This window comes from Cynocephalus volans, chromosome 6 (assembly GCF_027409185.1).
Source record: "Cynocephalus volans isolate mCynVol1 chromosome 6, mCynVol1.pri, whole genome shotgun sequence".
Lineage (NCBI taxonomy): Eukaryota > Metazoa > Chordata > Mammalia > Dermoptera > Cynocephalidae > Cynocephalus > Cynocephalus volans.
In genome coordinates, this window is record NC_084465.1 from 160,538,639 (window position 1) to 160,560,476 (window position 21,838).

General features: G+C 38.7%; 1 protein-coding gene across 3 annotated transcripts in view; it reads left to right on the plus strand.

The window, feature by feature from the left end:
* SPIN1 (spindlin 1) overlaps nt 1-21,838 on the plus strand; it is a 72,447-nt gene that overhangs the window by 32,724 nt on the left and 17,885 nt on the right. For all 3 annotated transcript variants that reach the window (XM_063099946.1, XM_063099948.1, XM_063099947.1), the window contains one exon: nt 7,170-7,218. In XM_063099946.1, coding sequence (XP_062956016.1) covers nt 7,170-7,218 — 49 coding nt within the window. The remainder of the gene's footprint in view (nt 1-7,169; nt 7,219-21,838) is intronic.

Consider the following 21,838-nt stretch of genomic DNA (forward strand, 5'->3'; position numbering starts at 1 on the left):
TTGAAAAGACTATCTTTTCTTCATTGTATTGCCTTTGCTCTTTTGTCAAAAATGAGTTGAATATATTTATGTGGGTCTATTTCTGGGTGTTCTGTTCTATTCCATTGCTCTATTTGTCTATTCTTCCACCAGTGCCACACTGTAGCCTTTATAGTAACTCTCGAAGTTGGCTGGTGTCAGCTCTCTGACTTTGTTCTTCTCCTTCAATATTGTGTTGGCTATTCTGGGTCTTTTGCTCCCCCATAGAAGTTTTAGAATCAGCTTGTTGATATTCACAAAATAACTTGATGGAATTTTGATTGGTATTGTATTGAATCTATAGAACAAGTTGGGAAGAACTGACATCTTGACAATATTGAATCTTTCTATAGAATGTCCACTTAGACTAGTATAGTTCTTTGATTTCTTTCATCTGAGTCTTATAGTTTTCCTTGTGTAGATCTTGTGCATGGGATCTGTAGTGATGTCCCCTCTTTAATTTCTCATATTTGTAATTTTTGGCTTCTCTCTTTGTTCTCAGCCTGGCTAGAGATCTATCAGTTTTTTGATCTCAAAGAACTAGCTTTTGGTTTTATTGATTTTTTTTTTTCCTCTATTGATATTTTATTTTTATTTTTATTGATTTCTGCTCTAATTTTTATAATTTTCTTTTCTTCTCCTTGCTTTGGCTTTAATTTGCTCTTCTTTTTCTAGTTTCCCAAGATGGAAGCTTAGATTATTAATTTTAGCTCTTTTTTTCTAATGTATACCTTCATTGCTATAAATTTACTTCTAAGCAATGCTTTTGCTGCATTCCACAAATTTCGGTAAGTTTATGTTTTCATTTTCCTTTATTTTGAAGTGTTTTTAAAATTTGTCTTAAGATTTATTCTTTGGTCCATATGTTTAAAAGTGTGTTATTTAATCTCCAAGTATTTTGAGATTTTCTTGCTGTTTTTCTGTTACTGATTTCTAGTTTAATTCCATTGTGGTATAAGAGCATATGTTGTATGATTTCCATTCTTTTAAGTTTGTTAGAGAGTGTTTTATGGTACATAATATGGTTTATCTTGGTGAATTTTTCATGTGAACTTGAGAAGGAGGTGTATTCTATTGTTGGGTGAAGTAGTCTATAGATGCCAATTTTATCCATTTGACTGATGGTGCTGTTGAGTTCAACTGTGTCCTTACTGATTTTCTGCCTTCTGGATCTGTCCATTACTGATAGAAGGACATTGAAATCTATAACTGTAATAGTGGATTTATCTATTTCTATGCACAGTTCCATCAGTTTTTTCCTCACATATTTTGATGCTCTGTTGTTAAGCACATCTGCATTAAGGGTTGTTATGTCTTATTGGAATGTTGACATCTGTATCATTATGTAATACCTCTCTTTATCCCTGATAATTTTTCTTGCTCTGAAGTCTGCTTTGTCTAAAATTAATATACGTTCCCGCTTTTGATTATTGGCTGCATGATATATCTTTCCTCTATTCATTTACTTTTAATCTGCATATGTCTTTATATTTAAAATGGATTTTTGTAGACAACATAAAGTTGCATCTTGGTTTTTGATCCACTCGGAAAGTCTCTGTCTTTTAATTGATGTATTTAGATCATTGACCTTTAAAATGATTATTGAAATAGGTGGGTTAATAGCCATCATATTTGTTACTATTTTCTATTTATTGCCCTTTTCTTTGTTCCTGTTTTTGCCTTCCACCCTTTTCTGCCTTTTGTGGTTTATAATTGAGCATTTTATCCACTTTGTTTTCTTAAGATATTAAAATTATACTTCTTTTTTAGTGATTGCCCTGGAGTTTGAGTGTACTTTCAAATAGCACTGTGTTGCATCGGGGTGGTGCCAATACCTTATAATAACAAAGTGTTCCTAGTTTCTCTCTCAGGTCCAGTTCTATCATTGCTGTCATTCACTTCAACTATGTGTGTGCATGTGTGTGTATATACATACACTTATGTATAAGTCACACACACTAGTATATATAATTGAATACATTGTTGCTAATATTTTGAATAAGCTGTTGTCAAGTTAGTTAAGAATAATAAAAGTTTTTTTTACATTACCTTCATTTATTTCTTCTCTAATGTTCTTCCTTTCTTTATGTAGAGCTTCTGACTTATATTTTCTTTCTTTCTGAAGATCCTCTTTTAACATTTCTTGCAAGGCAAGTCTGCTGGTGACAAATTCTGTTAATTTTTGTTTGCCTGAGAATGTCTTTGTTTCCTTCCCTTTGAAGGATAATTTCATAGGATATAAAATTGCAAGGTTGGAGGTTTTTTCCTCTCAACACTTGAAATATTCCACTCCACTCTTTTCTTGCTTGCCTGGTTTCTGGGATGTCTGGTGTATTTCTTTGCTCCTGTGTGGGTAAGGTGGTTTTTTTCCTCTGGCTCTTTGAAGATTTTTTTGTCTTTACCTTTGATTTTTTGTAGTTTGAATATGATATGCCTATGGGTAATTTCTTTTGGGCATTTATCCTGCTTGGTGTTCTTTGAGCTTCCTGGATCTGTGGTTTGGTGTCTGATATCAATATGAAGAAATTCTCAGTCATTGCTTCCAGTATTGCTTCTATTTCTTTCTTCTCCATCTTGCATTGCCATAATGTGTATATATGCCTTTTGTAATTGAACTGTGTCCCACAATTCTTGTACGTCTGTATTTTTTCCTCCCCTGTCTTTTTTATCTTTGCTTTTCAGTTTTGGATGTTTCTACTGACACATCCTCAAGGTGAGAGGTTTTTTTCCTTACCCTTGTCTAGTCTACTTATGAGCCTATGAAAGGCATTCTCCATTTCTGTTATGCTGTTTTTTATCTGCAGCACTTCTTTTTGATTTTTGTTAGAATTTCCATTTTTTTATTTATACTACACATATGTTGTTGCTTACTGTCTACTTTTTCCATTAGAGCCTGTAACATATTAATCATAGTTATTTTAAATTCCTGGTCTGATAATTCCAGTATCCCTGCCATATCTGAATCTGGTTCTAATGCTTGCTCTGACTCTTAAACCTGTGCTTTTTGCATTTTAATATGCCTTGTAATTTTTTTGTTAAAAGGCTGGCATGATGTCTGGATAAAAGGAACTGCTATAACTATTTAGTAGTGTGGTGGTGGTAAGGTGTGGGGGAGGGGAAGCATTTTATAGTCCTTTAATTAGGTGTCCATCTTTTGGTGAGCCTGTGCCCCTGGGCTATGACCTTCACAGGTGCTTCTTAGTGTAGTGGTTCCCTCTTCCTCCCTTTAGGTGGGATGGGATGGCTTGACCATTTCTCAAGCTCCTGGGATAAACTCATGAAAATGGGGAGACCTCCTGAGTGCATCCCCCCACCCCACCCCATTAAAAAAATTTTTTTCTGAACAGTAAGGGGATCGCAACCCTCTGCACGGTGTTGTCTGCACCATGCTCAGCCAGTGAGCGCACCGGCCATCACTACATAGGATCCAAACCCATGACCTTGGTGCTACCAGTGCCGCACTTTCCCGAGTGAGCCACAGGGCTGGCCCCCATTAAAATTTTTAACTGTCAGACTTATCCACACTAACCTGCCAACAATGTCACTTACAGTTTAGGTTTTCTACCCCAGCAATGAAACTCCCATGGAGGTTTCTGATCCCATGTTATGATTCTCTGTGTTCACCTGTCTCTCCAATTTGGGGGCACTTGTTTGACCTGTGACCTCAATTCTCTGACCAGTCTGAGAAAGAGTTGTTGATTTTTTAGTTTGTTCAACTTTTTACTTGTTGTTAGGTTGGATCGGTAACTTCTAAGCTCCTTACATGCCAAGACCAGAAACCACAAGTTCTTTCTATTCATTTTTTAATTTTCAAGAGACTTTTGTAGTTGATCTGTTCCCCCCCCCTTTTTCATAGCCTCTTGTTTGTATTTTGTGACTACTATACCTTCAATTTAGTTTCCTTGTGGATACCAATTCTTTTTTTCTGTTGTTTCTTTTTTCTTACTGAAATACCAATTCTTTTAATCATTTTAGTTCTCAGATCATTTCAGGGACATTGGTGCTTGTTTTGGTCTTTCTCAGTCATGCCATGCGGCTGTTGATTGTTGTTTATCTATTCATGTTAAAGATGAAAAGATTACTTGATTATGAGTGGCTTACCTTTTCTTGACTGATAAATAAAAGATTCTGTTTCTTCTAAATGGAAAAGTCAACTCTGTGGGATCATGTGGTGATAGTATATAGAAGCTTGGGAAGTTTTGCTTTAGGGTTTTGCTCCAGGGTCAGGGGCTTGGTTGTTTAGAATTTGAGGTGCGCTGTTTAGCATTTGAGATGCCCTTTCCTAGAAGCCAGCACTCAGTGTATCTGGCATGGGGCATGTTTGCATTGGGGAGTGGGCTGCCATGGGAAGAGAGAAAGGGATGTTGACACCTGGTGCAGTTCCAGTAGACCTTGAATGAATCCTTTATTTTTGTCTCCATCATCCCCCCATTTCTTACATCCTTTGTATCTAAACGAAGAGGTATTCCAGGGATGCTTCTGGTAGATTTGTTCTTGCTTCCAGTCTAAGTCTTGTCTTCACTATTTGGAGCTGTCACATACTTAATTCTTCACCTGATAGCAGTCCTGCTTCCTCTGTCCACCTCTTGGTGCATGTGAATGAACATGCTAGGTGAAGTGGGTAGAAGACTGCTCTCTTGGCAATCAGATTCCTGCGTCACTATCTTTGTCTCTGAACTAGAACTGACAGTCTTTCACTAGGTCAGTTGGCCATATATTGCCTTTATTTAGTTAGCTTTTAAAAACTGCATTTGTAATATTAATACAGAAATTTGTATTTAAAAAAAATACACAATTTAATAAAAGGTCAAGGAAAGAGAACTTGGCAATAACCCAGTAGCCTCCCTGTGCTGCCTTCCCATTGTCACCTCCCTCCTCCACCCAGATCCTGCTATTCTGACTTTATGGTAAGAAGGCCCTATTTTCCTTCATGCTTTTATCATTTATGTGTGCATTCCTGATGAAAGTAGTAAATACTGCTTTTGCTGCATCCCACAGGTTTTGATGCATTGTTTTTTTATTTTTATTCTGTTCAAAATATTTGAAATTTTCATTGTGATTTTTTCTTTGAACCATGGGTTTTTAGAAGAGTGTTGTTTAATTTTCAAAAGCTTGGGAATTTTTCAGAAAGCTTTTTGTTATTTGTTTCTAGTTTAATTCTGACATGGTAAGAGAATATACTTCATACAACTTCAGATTGTTTTAAGTGTGTTGATACTTGTATTATGACTCATCATATGGTGTATCTGGGTAAAAGTTTTCATGTGAACTTAGTGTACTATAAACGTCAACTAAATCAGGTGGCTGTTCATGATGTTCCGGTCTTCTATACCCTTTTTTACTTCCAACCCACTCATTATCTCAATTGCTGAGAGAGGAAAGTCGTATAAGCATAATTGTGGAAATGTCTTTGGTCTTCAGTTTTGTCTGGTTTTGCTTCATGTATTCTGTAATTAGGTTCATATGTATCTAAGATTAGTATGGCTTCTTGATTAATTGACCCTTTTATAAACATTTTGAAATGTCCTTTTTGATCTGTAGTAATATTGCTGGTTCTAAAGTTAATTAGTCTGATAATAATTGGCTGTTCCCTTTATTTATACTTTCTTAATTGGTACAGTTAGACTATTTCCATTAAATGTAATTATCAGTGTGTCAGGGCTGGAAGATATTTTTGCTGGGTATAGTATTCTAAGTCCGTAAGTAGGTTGATTTGCTTATTTTGCAGTGTCTTCTGGCTTACATTGTTTCTGACAACAAATCCGGATCCAGTGTTATTTTTGTTGCCCTATAATTAATGTGTCTCTTGTTCTTTGGTTGTTTTTAAAATATTTTCCTTATGAATGGTTTTCAGAAATTTGACTTAGGAAATGTTTTGATGTGGTTTCTTTTGATTTTGATCTTACTTTGACTTTGTTGAGCTTGCTGGCTCTGTGGTTGTGTACTTTTTATCACTTACGGAAAACTTTCAGCCATTAATTTTTCCCCCAACTCTTCTCTTGGACTCTCTTGGAATCCAGTTTCCTGTATGTTGGGCCAATTGATATTGTCCCACAGGTCACTGAGGCTGTGTTCATTTTTTCCCTCCAGTTTTTTCTTTCTGTGCCATTTTGGATAGTTTGTATTGCTGTGTGTCAAGTTCACTGATTTTATATTAAAATTTTTTGTTTTCACCTTTTTTTTTATCTGTAGGGTTTATTCTTTTACTAATCACATCCAATGATTTTTTTTCATTTCAGATCATGTAGTTTTTACTAGTTCTATTTGTTCTCTTTATATTTTCCATTTTTCTATTTAAGTGTATTGTATTTCTTTTAAATATTTGAACATATTTATCAAAGTACTTTTAATCTCCTTGCCTGCTAAATACTTTCATTTGATTATAACCCACTTGGTTATAGGGTTACAATCTGCTACTTTTCTTCATGTCTAATAATTTCTTTAGGGGTGTTGGACAATTGAAATGTGTTGTTGAGCATTGGGATTTTGTTGATGTCCTTTAAAGAGTGCTAAAGTTTGTTTTGGTAAGCAGATGTTGAGGATTGGTCTATAATAGCCTTTATTGTAGGACTATCTCAGACTTTCCAGTAAGGGTCACCTTTTTTGCAAGTTTTATTGATTGCCCCAGTGTTTGAGAGATGGCTGGATGGATTTTAACAACTTTATCCCTTTGTGATTTCTCAGAATTGTTTACATGTGGATTTGTGTTTAGCCAATGACTTAAGGACCCCCACCCACTTCTGAGTAGCTCCCTCCTTGCCTGCACTCTGTTCCACAGAGTCCAGCTACTCCACCCTCCCCAACTCCACTCTGACTCTCAACTTTGCAAACCTGTAGCACTCTCCTTGGTTCTTCTTCGTACACCCTTATCCACACATTGCTTTCAGGAATGAGGGCAGGGTCCACGCAGGGCCCCTTGTCTGGTTTTTTTTTCTCCCAAAGTAAAGTGTCACCTCTGTCATTTAGTCTTCCCAGAATCCCGTTTGTATGTCTCCTTTTTCAAAGTTAATAAATTACTTTCTTACATGTTGTCTGTAAATGTAAATGTGAATTATTTTTTGCTTGTATTTTATATAGAAGTTTTTCAGAAGTTAAGTTTTTCCTGAGTTTTTAAATAGTTTCCATTGACTGTGTCCTTATCTCCCTCGTAGGCCATGCTGGAGTATCTGCAAACATGATGAAGAAGAGGACATCTCACAAGTAAGCAATTCTGAAACTTGTTTTCAGATGGCATATTGTGACCTTCTGCTACCTAGCGTACAGAGATCACCTAGGTGAGGCCCTCTTCTCTGTGAATGAGGGGGTTCTTAGTTTACCTAGCCTCGATGCATGGTGAGTAATGGTGAGTAGTCCTATTTTCTGTCCATTCCTTCTTCTTGGCCTGGCTAAAGTGTGCCAGGTCTATCCTTCAGCCTTTAAAAACCTTTGGGTCCTGATATTTCCCCTTTAGCTTATCGAGACCTTGCCTGATGAAAGAAAATATCAGTTGTGGTAAGAGTAACAGGAGCTTAGGAAACCTCTCCCACTTCTCTGCATGGTCCTGATGTGCAGGGTTCCTCTCCTGGTCTTGATGCGCTATTAGATGAGGGACTCCTTTTGGGCAGAAACCATGTCATATGCTGGGAGGGCCTGCCTAGCATGCTGTCATGTCTCTTACTGCTTTGTAACATTTTTAAATGAGTGAAAAGCTTGTAATTTAGAGAAAGCACATCCATGTTAAAAGATAAATACAGCCATGTATTTCAAGTGACAACTATATTCTCAATCCTAAATTCTGTAAGTATCAAAGTACAGAAGCCACTTTTTTCCCTGAAAGCTTTTGTGTGTGACATAATTAAATCCAAAAAAGAAAATCAAGACACTATCTTAAATTATAATATCCACTTTTACTTTGTTACATATAAAAAATTTCACAAGTATTCACCATGTACTGCTGACTGCTACTACATCCTGAAACTGTTGCTGTAACAATCCATTTTGTTGGCCTCACCCAGGCCAAGGAGAAGGGAATGGACAGGGAACATGGCTACACACCATTTCAATTGCAAGTCGTCTTAGTCGTAGATTACTCAACACAGAGAAGACCCTCTTTGACCCTAGCACTGTATGAGGCACTTGTTCTAGCAGTTAATTCCAAACTATTCATAATGAAAACTTGTGCCCCTAGGTCACCACACTGTAGTGGCTGAAGAGAGTGAGAAGCCTCATGGCCATGGAGGAAGGCCTAGATGAATAGGAGTGCCCTTCAGTAATTGTTAGTGATTGAACCAAACATATCTCCCTTTCAAATAATACACGATATATAATGCAACTATTTGTAATAATCAGCTTAGGAAATGACCTGGAAAGTAAAAATGCAAAGGTTTGGTAAGTATGCTCTTGTTTCCCTGAGGTTTAGTAAGGTTTCTCATATTTATTTATTTGCTAATTGCCTACGTGGTTTTGCCATATCCCATGATCTGATAATTTATGTGATCTGTCTGTACTTATTATCATATTATTACCATAAATGGTAAACCATCTCTGCTGCAAGTAGATAACTATAAAAAAAGAAATATAAGTCATAAATATTAGATAATGATAATAACTTTACTTCAGTGGAAAGAAACAGCAAATTAAATATAAAATTTGCAAGACAGAAACAGTTCATTCAAAATAGATTTTTGCCAATTGAGTTAAAATAAAAGGCTTTGAGAGAGTGAATGTGCATTCTATTTTAGCCATTTTTACATACTGTTAAATAATCATCTATCATTAAAAAGTTCACTCACTTAGGATTTCAGACATCTGTAGGTTTGAACCCTTGGGCATGTTATTAATGTATTTTGTTCAGGGAAATTTTATGTTTCTCATCCTAAACAATGCTATTTATTAACTCATGGATTTGATTTCCTAAAGCATAAGAAATAAGTACCTACCTATTAAAAATTTTTAAAAGTTCATATGCGTTGGGCCGGCCCCGTGTGGCCCCATGGCTCACTCATGAGAGTGCAGTGCTGATAGCGCTGATGCCTAGGGTTCGGATCCTATATAGGGATGGCTGGTGCGCTCACTGGCTGAGCATGGTGCAAACAACACCCCTAGCCAAGGGTTGCGATCCCCTTACCGGTCACGGGGGGAGGGAGGGGGAGAAAGTTCATATGCATGCCAACTGAAAGAATCTCTTGTCCTGTATGTTCCACATTTCAGGGAACTTGATTTAGTGCTTTAACAGGTATACTTGTCTGGAAGACTAGAAGCCATGAACACTTTACTATGTAGCAAAAGGGAGAAGTTGATATGAAAGGAAAACTTACCAATCTTATTTTCCCTATTCTCAATGTAAATATGAAGACAGTAGAGAGAAAAACAAAAGATTGAAAACAGGAGTTTCCAAATTCACAAATGATGATATTATTGTCTTTCAAATGGAGTGAGTAAGGTGGATGAATGAGCTTTGCAGAGGCTGCCTGGTTAGAGAGGTGGCCCTCCCAGGGGCTGCTCTGGGAGTTTGGAAGCCTGCTGGAATTCAGCTGTGGGGTCTTTGCAGGTTCCTTAATGTGTCTGGGGACTGGCTTACTCATGTCTGAAATCAAGGTATTGGGCTAGAATGCTGAGGTTTTCAGCTTTTCAACATAGACTCCTTTCTATAAACAAGATTTTTATGGAAACCAAATATTAAAAGAACAAAACTATAGTGCCTCTTTTTCCTTTGCTGCCTCTAGTTGTGACTTGATGGAGTTACAAAGAGTAAGGTCCCTGTCAGCACTCATCATGTGTAGCCAGCAGACTTGACATTGGGGCTCCCATGAGGGTGGGCAGTCTCCTGCTGCGTCCTGTGTTAGTGCAGAAACACTGATAAAGAACCTCATGTGCAGGTGCCCTAGCTGCTTGAGGGAAAATTCACAGAATTGCACTCAGAGAGCAGCAGCACCTGTCCCTATAAGGTGTTAGGAAGTTCAGGGAGTCATGTCTGAAGTAATGAAACAGCACGGAAAACATTATGTAGCCAGATTTTTGGTTTTGTGTTTTAAGTAAGTAGAAATAAAAGTGTGTGCTTCCTGTGGGCTGGGTACCTTGCTGTAGTTTGTAGGCAAGCTGGTGGACAAGCCTGGGGCTTTCTGTGAAGTTGTTTGGGAAATGCTTTTGCATTAAAAGTACATCTTGAAGGAAACATATAGTTGGGTGGTGAGTGTCTAAGAGAAATTTAGTTATAGTGGTTCTTTGTTTTAGTTTTAAGATGCAAGTCCCTTCCTCCCCTGAATTTGAACAGGGGATAGATTTCCATTTCAAGGTACTGTTAAAAGGGGTGACTGGGCTTTGGTATTATATTTTTTACTAACTTAACATTTAGAAGGTAGACTAGGTCTACTAAACACTAAATAGGTGTATTTCCAGGGATTTTTTCCTTCCTTTTTTACAAGACACAGATACTAATCACTGACAAGGAATGTCATTGTGCTCTTCCTCCTCATCCCTGGTGTGGTCTCATGTAGTTTTCATGGTAACCCTGTCAAGTCGGAACTATAAGCCCTTATCCCAGATGAGGAAACTGATGCATAGAGAGGTTAAGAAACTTGTCCAAGGTCAGCAAATAACAGGTGATTGAGCCTAGGATTCAGAAACAGGACAGTCTGGGCTAGAGCCCATGTTATTAACAACCAGCACATTAACTGAACTGTATGTTTTGTTGTCTCATCTAAAAAATGAGTTATTTCAGTCATAAACATGCAGACTGGCTAACTGGTGCAGGCATCTAAAGGCACCATGGTGTTGACAGTCTTAAGTTGGTCAGAACATTCAATACTTATTTCATTACCTTGCAGTAACTCTGTCATTCATGCCCAAAAAGTGAATAGCACTTTTGAGGTCTCTCAAGTGTTTGAATGTTTGCCATATTTATTCTTGATTATTTTTCTCCTCTATCCCCTTTTGGAATCTCATTAGATGAATGCCAGCTATGTAGTTATTTAATCATAAAGATACATTGTTATTTAATCAATGTGACCTATTATTGAACTTTTTTAAATTTTCAATTTCCCCTATTAGCTATAACTTTGTGCACCTCCATTATTTTCTTTTGATAAATTTAAATTTCTAGATGTGGATTCATTGGGATAATGGTTACTCCAAATGGTAAGGCTCTGGGTGTATATTGGCAAGTTGTTAACTAGAAAGGCTGTGTCTATTCTATAAGCAGGTAGAAAATAGTACCTTACCATAATTTGCATTAAAATAAATCATCAAAATTTGAAGTTTTTGTTACTGTTAATATTGAAAGGTCATTCTATCAGCAGACCAGAACACTTGGGAAATTTCTGGAAGATCTCAAACAGATGATAACATTTATATCAAAACTAAGCTGAGAAACTCTAATGTTGAAAAAGACCTCCAAAAAGTGCATAGTCAAAATAGATCATAGAATATTGTCAGGATCAGAGATAGTAAGGGCTGGATAGGTTGGCATAATCCCCAAAGTTAATAAAAGGTGAGAAAATTAGTAGTACAGAGTTGGCACTGAAACAGAAGATGCTCAGCTTACCTCCTCTTGACTTCAAGTCACCTCTCACTTGCTGGCTGCTGTGTAGAGCTACCTGGATCCTGGCTTCTGTTGTCACAACGTGCACTTATTGCTCAGAGGCCAGGGACTCTGACTTGGGTTGAAGACAGACACCACACCTGCAGATGCCACTTAATCTTGACTTTGCATTTACAAATGTAAATGCTACGAGTCATCAGGCACTCAGGAAACACTGCGAGCATGCGAGATGGTCACTGATCATAACAGAGCAAACCAGGAAGTACCACCTGTGTGAAGAAAACCGGCAGAGAGGAGACCTGACCCTGAAGAGTTCATAGAGGAATCAGGAAAAAAATGAAAAGTATCCTCAGGTAGCAGAAAGCATGTTCATTAAAAAGGAAAACCATTCAAGATAAGATGATAAAGAAAAAAACCAGTTCTTAGAAATTAAACATATTATGTGAGGTATTCAGTAGATAGGCTAAAAGTGGAGTTTTACCTAATTCAAGAATAATTGAGCTGAGAATTTCTTTAAGATGAAAAGTGTGAGAGGGCAGTTGAATAAATCCCATCTAAAAATTACCTTCACAATGACATCTAGATTGGTGTTTAACCAAACGTGAGTACTGTGGCATAGCCAAGTTGACATAAAATTACTCATCATACTGGTGAGGATGCTGTATTTGCTTATAATTTTGGTAGTCATAATGGAGTGTCTGTGTAAATTATAAAATGGTACATATGATTGAATTCTTTCATCAGGGAGGTTTGGGAACCAACCTTTGTTCTAAGTGTGAAGAAAGTCTGATCCTTTACAGAGGGGTGAATCACTGGGACTTTGGCCTAAAGATCAAAAGAAGATATATAATTGGTTGCCTGTTTAAAGAAAAAAGTTTTGCTGAAAAGGATTCCTGTATTCTAGAGGAGAAATGTAATCCCCTTCACTAGCTGATTTCCCAGAAAGGCCAGTTGGATGCCATTGCATATTACCACAGATTATGAAAATGTCTAGAAATTCACTTTCTTTTGGATCTGAGTATTATTAGTAGTTACAGGTTACAGACTTGATAGTGCTTTATTTAAGCTTTTTTCTCCCCATCAGGTTTCACATTGCATTCCTTTATTTACTTTTTTTTTTTAGGTGACGTATATTGGTTCCTTACTGTGAACAATACTCGTGTTGAATTTAGCTCTTTGCCCTCTCCCTTTTCTTTCCATCTAATGGGAGGTTATATCCTTTTGTTCCAAGTTTAAAAGGGAGTCAGCATGCTTATTCTACTTTACTCTCAAAAAAAGGAGGAAAGAATATGTAGTGTTAAATCTATAATATACGAACAGGTAAGGATCATACGCTATTCTCTCTCAGTTTCCACCATTTGTTCTACAATTAAATGTATTCATTGCTTACTGATCAGTCTTTTGCTGAAGCTTCATCAGGAAACATTTATGAGAATAGTATTTCCTGTGTTCTTCATGTTCATAACAGTTTTATCTGTGGCCTTTATTCTTGAAGGTCAGTGTAAATTTTCGGCTGATTATAAAACCTTTAACTCACATTTTCTTTTCCCTGAGAACCTTAAGTTTGTTTCTCTGCTATCTTCTGGCATAAAGTGTTACCAAATTCTGATGTTCTTTCTCCTATACATTATTTGGTTTGTTCTTTTGCTTGGGTACCCAAAGGATGTTATTTTCTTTTAAGTTCATTTGTTTTACTGGGGTATAGTAAAACAAATTTACTTTGGTCAGTTTCTGGGTTTGTCTTTCACAGGAGGTGCATTTGTGTGTTCACATGTTTACTTCAAGAAAGTTTTGAATTAAGGCTTTTAGTACTCCTTTTTGTTTCTTTGATTTTAGTTTTTGGCACTTCTGTGATACAGAAGTTAGAATTTCCTGTCACCATCCCTTAATGTTTTATTTTTTTTGCCCCCTTTTGTCATTTATTTCTCTCATGGACTCCCATGGCATCTTTTTCCTCTCATGTTCCTTTAGTCTAGTCTTCATTTCTGAAAACTTTTTAAAATTGTCAGTTGTTTTCTAATCTTGTCTGGTTTTACTCTTGTCTTCTTGTCTAGCTATTTTATTTTTGAGCTTTTCTATTTTGGATGTGTTCTAATATTAGGGTTGTGCAGAGAAACAGAACCAATGGGAGAAAGATAAATACAAAGGAGATTTATTACGGGAATTGTCTCATGCGACTATGGAGTCCAAGAAGTACCACAGACTGCTGTCTGTAAATTGGAGACCCAGGAAAACCAGCAGTGTAATTCAATCCAAGTCTTGCCGAAGGCTTGAGAACCAGGGAGCTGGTGGTATAAGTCCCAGTCAGGTGGCAGAAGACCAATGTCCCAGTTGAAGCGGGCAGGCAGAAAGATAAAGAAGTGAATTCCTCCTTCCCCTGCCTTTTCTGTTCGGGCACAGATTGGATGCTCTTCACCCCACACTGGTGACGGCAGATCTTCTTTCCTGAGTCCACTGGTTCAGATCCTAATCTTTTTCAGAAACACACTCATAGACACACCCAGAAACAGTGTTTAATCTGGGCACCCCATGGCACAGTCAAGTTGACATAAAATTAACCTTCACAGTTCCTCTTTTATGGCTTCTGTTGTTCACTTAATGTTAGATAATAGTTTCCACCTACTTCATGGGCATTTTTTTCTGGCCTGCCCCCACTGCCCGTGAAAGCATCATTCAGATTGTTAGTCTCTTTCCTCCTTATATTATCCAAATGTGATCCTTTCCTGAGGTTCATGTAAATGAGAAGGAACAAGATGATTCCAGGATGGCTTTCACAGATCCAGAGCTCTAAGGCTGCTGCTTCTATTTTCCTGTGACATATTTAAAAATAAGTCCTCTCTGTGTAGGCCCCTCTATTATACTTTTAAGGTCTGCCTCCTTTGGGCCTTCTGTCGTTTGTGTCTGCACCTTACCTTTCCTCTGCCCTGTGGACATGCCCTGCTCAGTTAGGATTTTATTCTCAGCCGGGTGTACTCAGCCCAGGGCTCTGCCTTCCTGGAAGGCAGGTTTACTGGGTGTTTGCAGAGCCCCAAGGCTTAGGCAGACCCAGGGATTATCTGGTCTCACCATCTTGCATTTAACCTTGTAAATCCCTTTCCCAGTCTCCCTAATTAGGTGATCCTCCTGCTGAATTTTTTCCCACTCTTTGGAGTTTCCTTCTGGGGTGAGTACTTGTTGTTGGCGCTGGTCCACCCCACCCACCAGTATGTTTGTAAAAACCCCCCTTTGCTGTCCTTCCAGGACTTCTGACTTGGCTAAATATATATAACCAGTCTAGAACAAGTAATTCCAATTTACTATATGTATAATTGTAGTTTTAAATATTACAACCTACAATAAATTGTTTTAAAAAGAAAGTTATTTGATATATCCAGGTGCTACTTACTTTTATTCATGGTCTACCAATTGAGAGCTTTATACTCATCAAACTACAGGAAGGGAATTCTTTTCAGCCCTCTTAACCTTTTCATTCTTGTCATATATTAGCGTCTGTCACATTGGTTTTGGCCTTCAGCTTGCATCCCTCATCTTTGGATTTCAAGGTGAAGTTAATTTTCTTTTTTGTGATTAAGAGAATAATTAATTGTTTACATATTAAGCTACAAAGAAAAATCACAAATTCTAAAATTTGGCCAAAATGCAGTGGGCTTGTAAGGAAAGTAGAAGAGTTTAGTCAAGATCTCTCTCTTTACATCTGTTACAAATGGGCAAGATTCAGCACATTCACTAGAAACAAGTTATAGAGTTATAACTGCGCCTGTATGCCCATTTACTGATTCCGCATGATTCTTGTAATTATGTAATGCTTGGCTTGTGGCCGCTATTGTGTACTAAGAGTAAAGGTAACTGCTCTGAATTGGTTGGCAGAGCACGGAGAATCAGCAGAGCATGGAAGATGGGCAGAGCATGGAGGGTCAGTGGAGAACGGCAGAGCTCATGTCTGAGAATAAAGCATACCTGTGAAGCTCATATCTGAAGAATAAAATATGTCTGCCTTGCATAAAACTGCCTGATATCTTCTTTCAATTACCTGACTCATGACTTGCACAGGAAGGGACAGAAGGATCAGAGATCTCAGTGCCACACTTGGTGTAGTCTGGCAGGATGAGCAGATAAGGGAGCCACGAGCCTCTCAGGAGGGGGAGGAAATGTGGTTGCCCTCGAGCATGTGATACCTGGTGGCAGTGTTCCTGTGGACTTGGGCTCCACTGGAAACATGGGACCAGGTGGATGAGTCCCCAAGAGCATAAAGCTCTCGGGGTATTGAACTCCATGGTGAAAGATGAGGAGTCTTGGTGTGCAGCTGGCCAGATGGACTCGCTATTGCTCACTGCACAGTGAGCCAACATAGACCAGGCACTCCACGATGTAGCATGGCTTCAAGAGCCAGTGCAAAAGGCAGACCTGTTGGAGACTGAAGTACAGTAACGGGTCATCCCTGTTCCTGAAGCTGAGGACAATGAGGGTGAGTTAGGAGAACCTGTGTTTCTCCTTGCACAGCCTGTTGTGCATCAGAAAATGAACCCCCAGTTGTTTGGCTCCTACAGTTGTGAGACCTAGGGGGAGATGGCAAATGTGCAGTGTGTGATAGCATTGGTGGATGCCAGCCCAGAATGTAGCCTGATACACAGCAACCCTGGCAAGTTTCCAGGGGCCACAGTGAATGTTGATGGCTATGGAGGATAGACTATTAAAGTCAAAGCTGTGTCTTTGCTGCGGGCATTGGACAATCGCCCCCTCGTGTATGTGCTCTGTTTGTGTCCCCAGTAGCTGAGTGCATCTTGGGTATAGATGTGCTTTATGGCTTGCCACCTGCAAACGGCAGTTGGAGAATTCTGGCTGTGGATCTGGACAACATAGCCTGTGTTGAGGGGACATATGAAACAGTATCGCTTGCTAGGAGGACATGTGGAGATAAGTGCCACTATCTTGGAGTTAGAAAAGGTTGGCATCATTCGTCCTGCACATAGCTCATTTATGCCTTGGTGTAGCCAGTGAAAAAACCTGATGGTACCTGAAAGATGAATGTGGACTATTGAGAACTGAGCAAAGTAGTGCCTCCTTTGCATGGCTATGCCTTCAGTTCATGACCTGATGCATCAGCTAACGACCTGGCTGGGAACTCGTGGTTGTGTACTGGACCTTGCAAGTGCTTTTTTTCCTCTCTATCTCAGTCTCAGCTGATAGCCAAGAACAGTTTGCCTTTGCCTGGGAAGGAAGACAATGAACGTTTCAAGTGTTGCTCCAAGGTTATCTGCATAGCCCAACTATCTGTCATGGTTTGGTGGCTGGGGACCTAGCCAAGTGGACTAGGCCCAGCATGGTTACAATGTTTCATTACATTGATGATGTTACTAACTTTTGATTCTTTTGCAGATTTAACCTAAGCAGTTCTGGCACTGCTGGGCCGTTTGGAAAAATGTGGGTGGGCCATGAACACAACCAAAAGTGCAAGGACCTGGGCTGTCTGTTAAATTCTTGGGAATTGTTTGGTTGGGTAAGACATAAGTCATTCCAGAAGCCATTTATGCATAAGATAAAGGCGTAACCTCAGCCCACAGCAGTAGCTCAACTACAAGCTTATTTGGGACTTTTGAGGTATTGGAGAACTTTTGTACCCCATATGGCCCAAGTGGCATGCCCACTATATGCATTAATAAAGGAGCTCCTTGGTTTTGGACTGAAGAGGTAGAACAAGCTTACCATGCTACTAAGAGGGCAATACAGCAAATGCAGGCTTTGCAAGTGGCTGACCCCACTAAGCCTTTTGAATTAGATGTGCATGTAATCCAAGAAGGTTCAGGATGGGGTTTGTGGCAGACACAAGACCAATTCCGAACGCCTATAGGATTGTGGTCTCAGTTCTGGAAGGGCGCTGAAGTGTGTTACTCTCTGGTAGAGAAACAGTAAGCAGCTGTGTATTCTGCCCTGATGGCAAGGTCCTAGTAAGGACAACATACCCCATTTTAGGTTGGCTATGCATGTAGATATCCACCCCTAAAACTGGTGTAGCTCAGACTCCTGGTCTGTCTAAATGGGGAGCATATAAAGAACAGAGAAGTACTGTGTCTACAAGTCCTTTGTCTAATGAATTACAAACTGTGTTAGGACCAGTAGGGATTGAGGAAGAAACTTTGACACAGCTATACCCATGGAGATGAAGACCACACCTTTCCATGAGGGAAAGGGACCTATTGTGGAGCAGGCTTGGTATACAGATGGCTCCAGCCTGGGACCCTCAGCATCACGGACAGCTGTTGCTGTCCAGCCCTTAACATACCTTGTGGTATGAGAATGGTATAGGGCAAAGCAGCCAGTGGGCTAACTAAGAGTAGTATGGATGGTGATAAAAAATGAGCCAGGACTATTAACCATCTGTACTGACAGCTGGACTGTATTCAAGGGTTTGATCCTTTGGATCTCTACTTGGAAGTATCAGTGGTGGCTGGTAGGTCACCAGCCCTCGTGGGGGCAAGCCATGTGGCAAGAGTTATGGGAATTAGGACAGGAAAAGAAAGTAACTCTTTTCCATGTCACAGGACATTCCCCCTTAGCAAGTCCAGGCAGTGATGAAGCTGACACGCTGGCTAAAGTAAGGTGGCTGGAGAGAACTCCAGCAGCTGGTGTAGCTGGGCGGCTACATCAAAGAATGCAGCATGCTGGCTGCATGACCGTGTGGTTGATGGCCTGTGGGGTGCCAAATAAATCCAAGAAAGAATGCTCCTGATGGGCAGATGTACTCCTGATGAGCAAATGAGTGCCTCTGATGGGCAGATAACCCATGTGAGAGTGCCTCTGACACAGTGGCAGGCGGATCTTTGGGACTACTGCCAAAGTCAGAGAATTACTGGTCTTTTGTTTATATGGCCTTGTAGGGTCCCAGACCAGGTAAGCACTGTGATGAAGGCATTGAGTAGACTTATTGCTATGTATGGTCTTTTGAAAAGGGGATTAAGGCTGTCTGCCAGCCCCCCGTTGTTGAAGGGATAGACACATTGGTTGTAGCTGACAGGACCCAAAAGAAGAGACCCTGCAAGGGAGGGCCCTCTCCGGTGGAGCCCTGTTGCACATAGCTGCAGCACCTATTCAATTGCACATCACTGTTAAAGGTGATCTCCTGAAACCTGGACATGGTAAGAATGGAAATATTCTCTTACCAGCCCCAACCTGTTTACAGCAGGGGCAGACAGTACAATGGGAATGGCCTTGGAACATGGAAGCCCCCACCATGTATGCTGGGTAGGCCTAGTTGGACCTTGGGGGAGAGGATTAGAAGACAACTTGCAAGTCTCACCTTGGGTAACGAGTACTTGGCCTCCCCAAGTAAAGGTAACGTGGCCTGGAACAGATAAATGCTCAATTTTAAAAGGTACATTTGTATTATTATGTGGCCAATTATGAGTTCCCCTATACTGTTACATGTAGAACCTACAGATCCAACAGTGTTAGCTGATAATGTGTGGTATCGTAGAACAGGTAAGACACCTGTTCCTTCATCTATTCTTTCTCAAGATGGTAAATTAACTGTTTCAGGAGGGAGCGCTTGTGTTTTAGTAGCATGTTGTTGCAGCCTGTATTGCTGCTGTGACCTATTGATACAAGGGTCAGTTATTCTCGCTAAGGGAACATGCGGAAGATCAAATGTGTAGATTGTATGGGGAGTGACTCTGAAGGGGTGGATTGTAAGGAAAGTAGAAAAGTTTAGTCAGGATCTCTCGCCTTACATCTGTTACAAATGGGCAAGATTCAGCACATTCACTAGAAACAAGTTATAAAAGTAGTGTAACTGTGCATGTGTGCCCATTTACTGACTCAGCATGATTGTTGTAATTATGTAATGCTTGGCTTGTGGCCGCTGTTGTGTACTAAGAGTAAAAGGTAACTGCTCTGAACTGCTAGTCGGCAGAGCATGGTGGGAGAACAGCAGAGCACATGTCTGAGAATAAAGCATGTCTGTGAAGCTCATACCTGAAGAATAAAATATGTCTACCTTGCATAAAGCTGCCAGAATCTTCTTGCAATTACCTGATTCACGACCTGCACAGGAAGAGGCAGAAGAATCTGAGATTCCTGCCTGACAGGCCTTAGCATCATTTGTCATTAGAAAAAAGCTGATCATAACAACAATGAGCTACCCCTTTACACCCACTAGGATGACTAAAACCAAAAACAGATACAAAAAAGATAATAATAAGGTTGGCCGGAATGTGAAGATATCATTGGTTGGACAGTAAAATGATGCAGCACAGTTTAACAGTATCTCAATGTTAAATATAGAATTACAGTATAACACAGCAATGCCACTGGTATAGGTATATACCAAAGAAGAATAAAAAATTTATATCCACCCAAAAACTTGTATGCAAAGTTCATAGCAGCATTATTCACAATAACCAAAAAGTGGAAACAACCCAAATGTCCATCAGCTAATGGACAGATAAATGTGGTAATTATGTACAATGAAACACTATTCCAGCCGTAAAAAGGAATGGAGTTTTGATATATGTTACACCATGAATAAACGTTGAACACATTTTGCTAAGTGAAAGAAGAGTAAAGACCACATATTGTATGACTCCACTTACATGAAATGTCACTAACAGGAGAATCTATAGAAATAGGAAGTCGATTAGAAGTTTCTAGGGTTGAGGGGTATGGAACTATTAGGGAGTAATGGCTAATGGATACAGGGCTTTTGGGGATGATGAAAATCTTCTAAAATTAGTGGTGATTATTTCACAACTCTAAATATGCTAAAACTTACAAACTTTAAAAGGATGAAATTTATGATATATGAATTATAGCAGTAAAGCTGTTATAAAAATGCAATGGGACTAAAAATTAATGGTGAAGTATTTTTTGAAAGAGAATTATAAGAAAAATTTAAAAGCTCTCAAGCAATTTTTGGATGATAGACACAAACTAAAACTCATAGATCATTTAGAGTTTTTCTAAAATTAGAACATTACATATGAAAACCTAAGAAATATAGCCAGAGTTGTAGTTAAACGGAAAATTTATAGTGTTAAGTAATTTATTATGACAAGAAGTAATAAACTTTTTAAAAACAATTATTCCAAGAAAAATAAAAATTAAGGAACTAGAAAATAGAAAAATAAAAAGCAGTAGAACTGATAAATAAATCTGATAATCTGATCTTTGAAAGATCAATAAAATAAACATTTGGAAAATTTTAATTTCAGGCTAGTCTCTTTTGGTTACCTCAGGATGTAGATCACATTTTTCATGTTAGCTGGTGAAGAATTAAACTACTTTAAGTTCTTTTATGGACAGGGCATGGTAGCATGTTATAAATCACACTTTATAAGATTGTTTTTTTAATGTTAATTTTAATAAAATAATGAAAATGGAGATTTATCTGATTTCTCTATAGTTCTGACAGAGGAGAAACACTGGAAAGATCTTTTCGTGCCTGGCTTCATTTAACATAATGTCCTCCAATTCCATCCATGTTGCCACAAAAGACAGTATTCATTTTTTTTTTATGGCTGAATAGTATTCCATCATGTATATATACCACTTTTTTTTTTTTTTAATTCATCTGTTGTTGGACAGATTCCATATCTTGGCTATTGTAAATTATACTGTAATAAACATAGGAGTTGCAGATATCTCTTCAACATACTGTCTTCATTTTCTTTGGGTATATACCCAGTAGATTGCTGGGTCAGATTTTTATTTATTTAATTTTATTTTTTCATATTAATTTATCAATAGACAATGTAGTTGATTTTCATGTCCCTTTACCGATTCCTCCTTTTCCTCCCTCCCTCTCCCCCCATCAACATCATATCTGTTCACTTAACAAGTTCAAGGAATTATTGTGATTGTTGTGTCTCCTTTTTTTTGTTTTTCCCTGTTTGTATATTTATTTATTTTTATTAGCTCTCACATGTAAGTGAGAACATGCAGTATTTCTCTTTCTGTGCCTGGCTTATTTCACTTAATATAATTTTCTCTAAGTCCATCCATTTTGCGGCAAATGGTAGTATTTCATTCTTTTTTACAGCAGAGTAATAGTCCATCATACAGATATACCACGTTTTCCCTATCCACTCTTCCAAGGATTGTCTTTTAGGCTGGTTCCAACTCTTGGCCATTGTAAATAGTGCTGCAGTAAACATGGTATCCCTTTGACATGATGATTTCCTTTCCTTTGGGTATATACCCAGCAGTGGGATAACTGGGTCATATGGCAGATCTATCTATAATTGTTTGAGGAAACTCTTGATATCAAGAGCCAGGTGTATTATTTGTAAACATATGTAAGTCAGTTGCTAA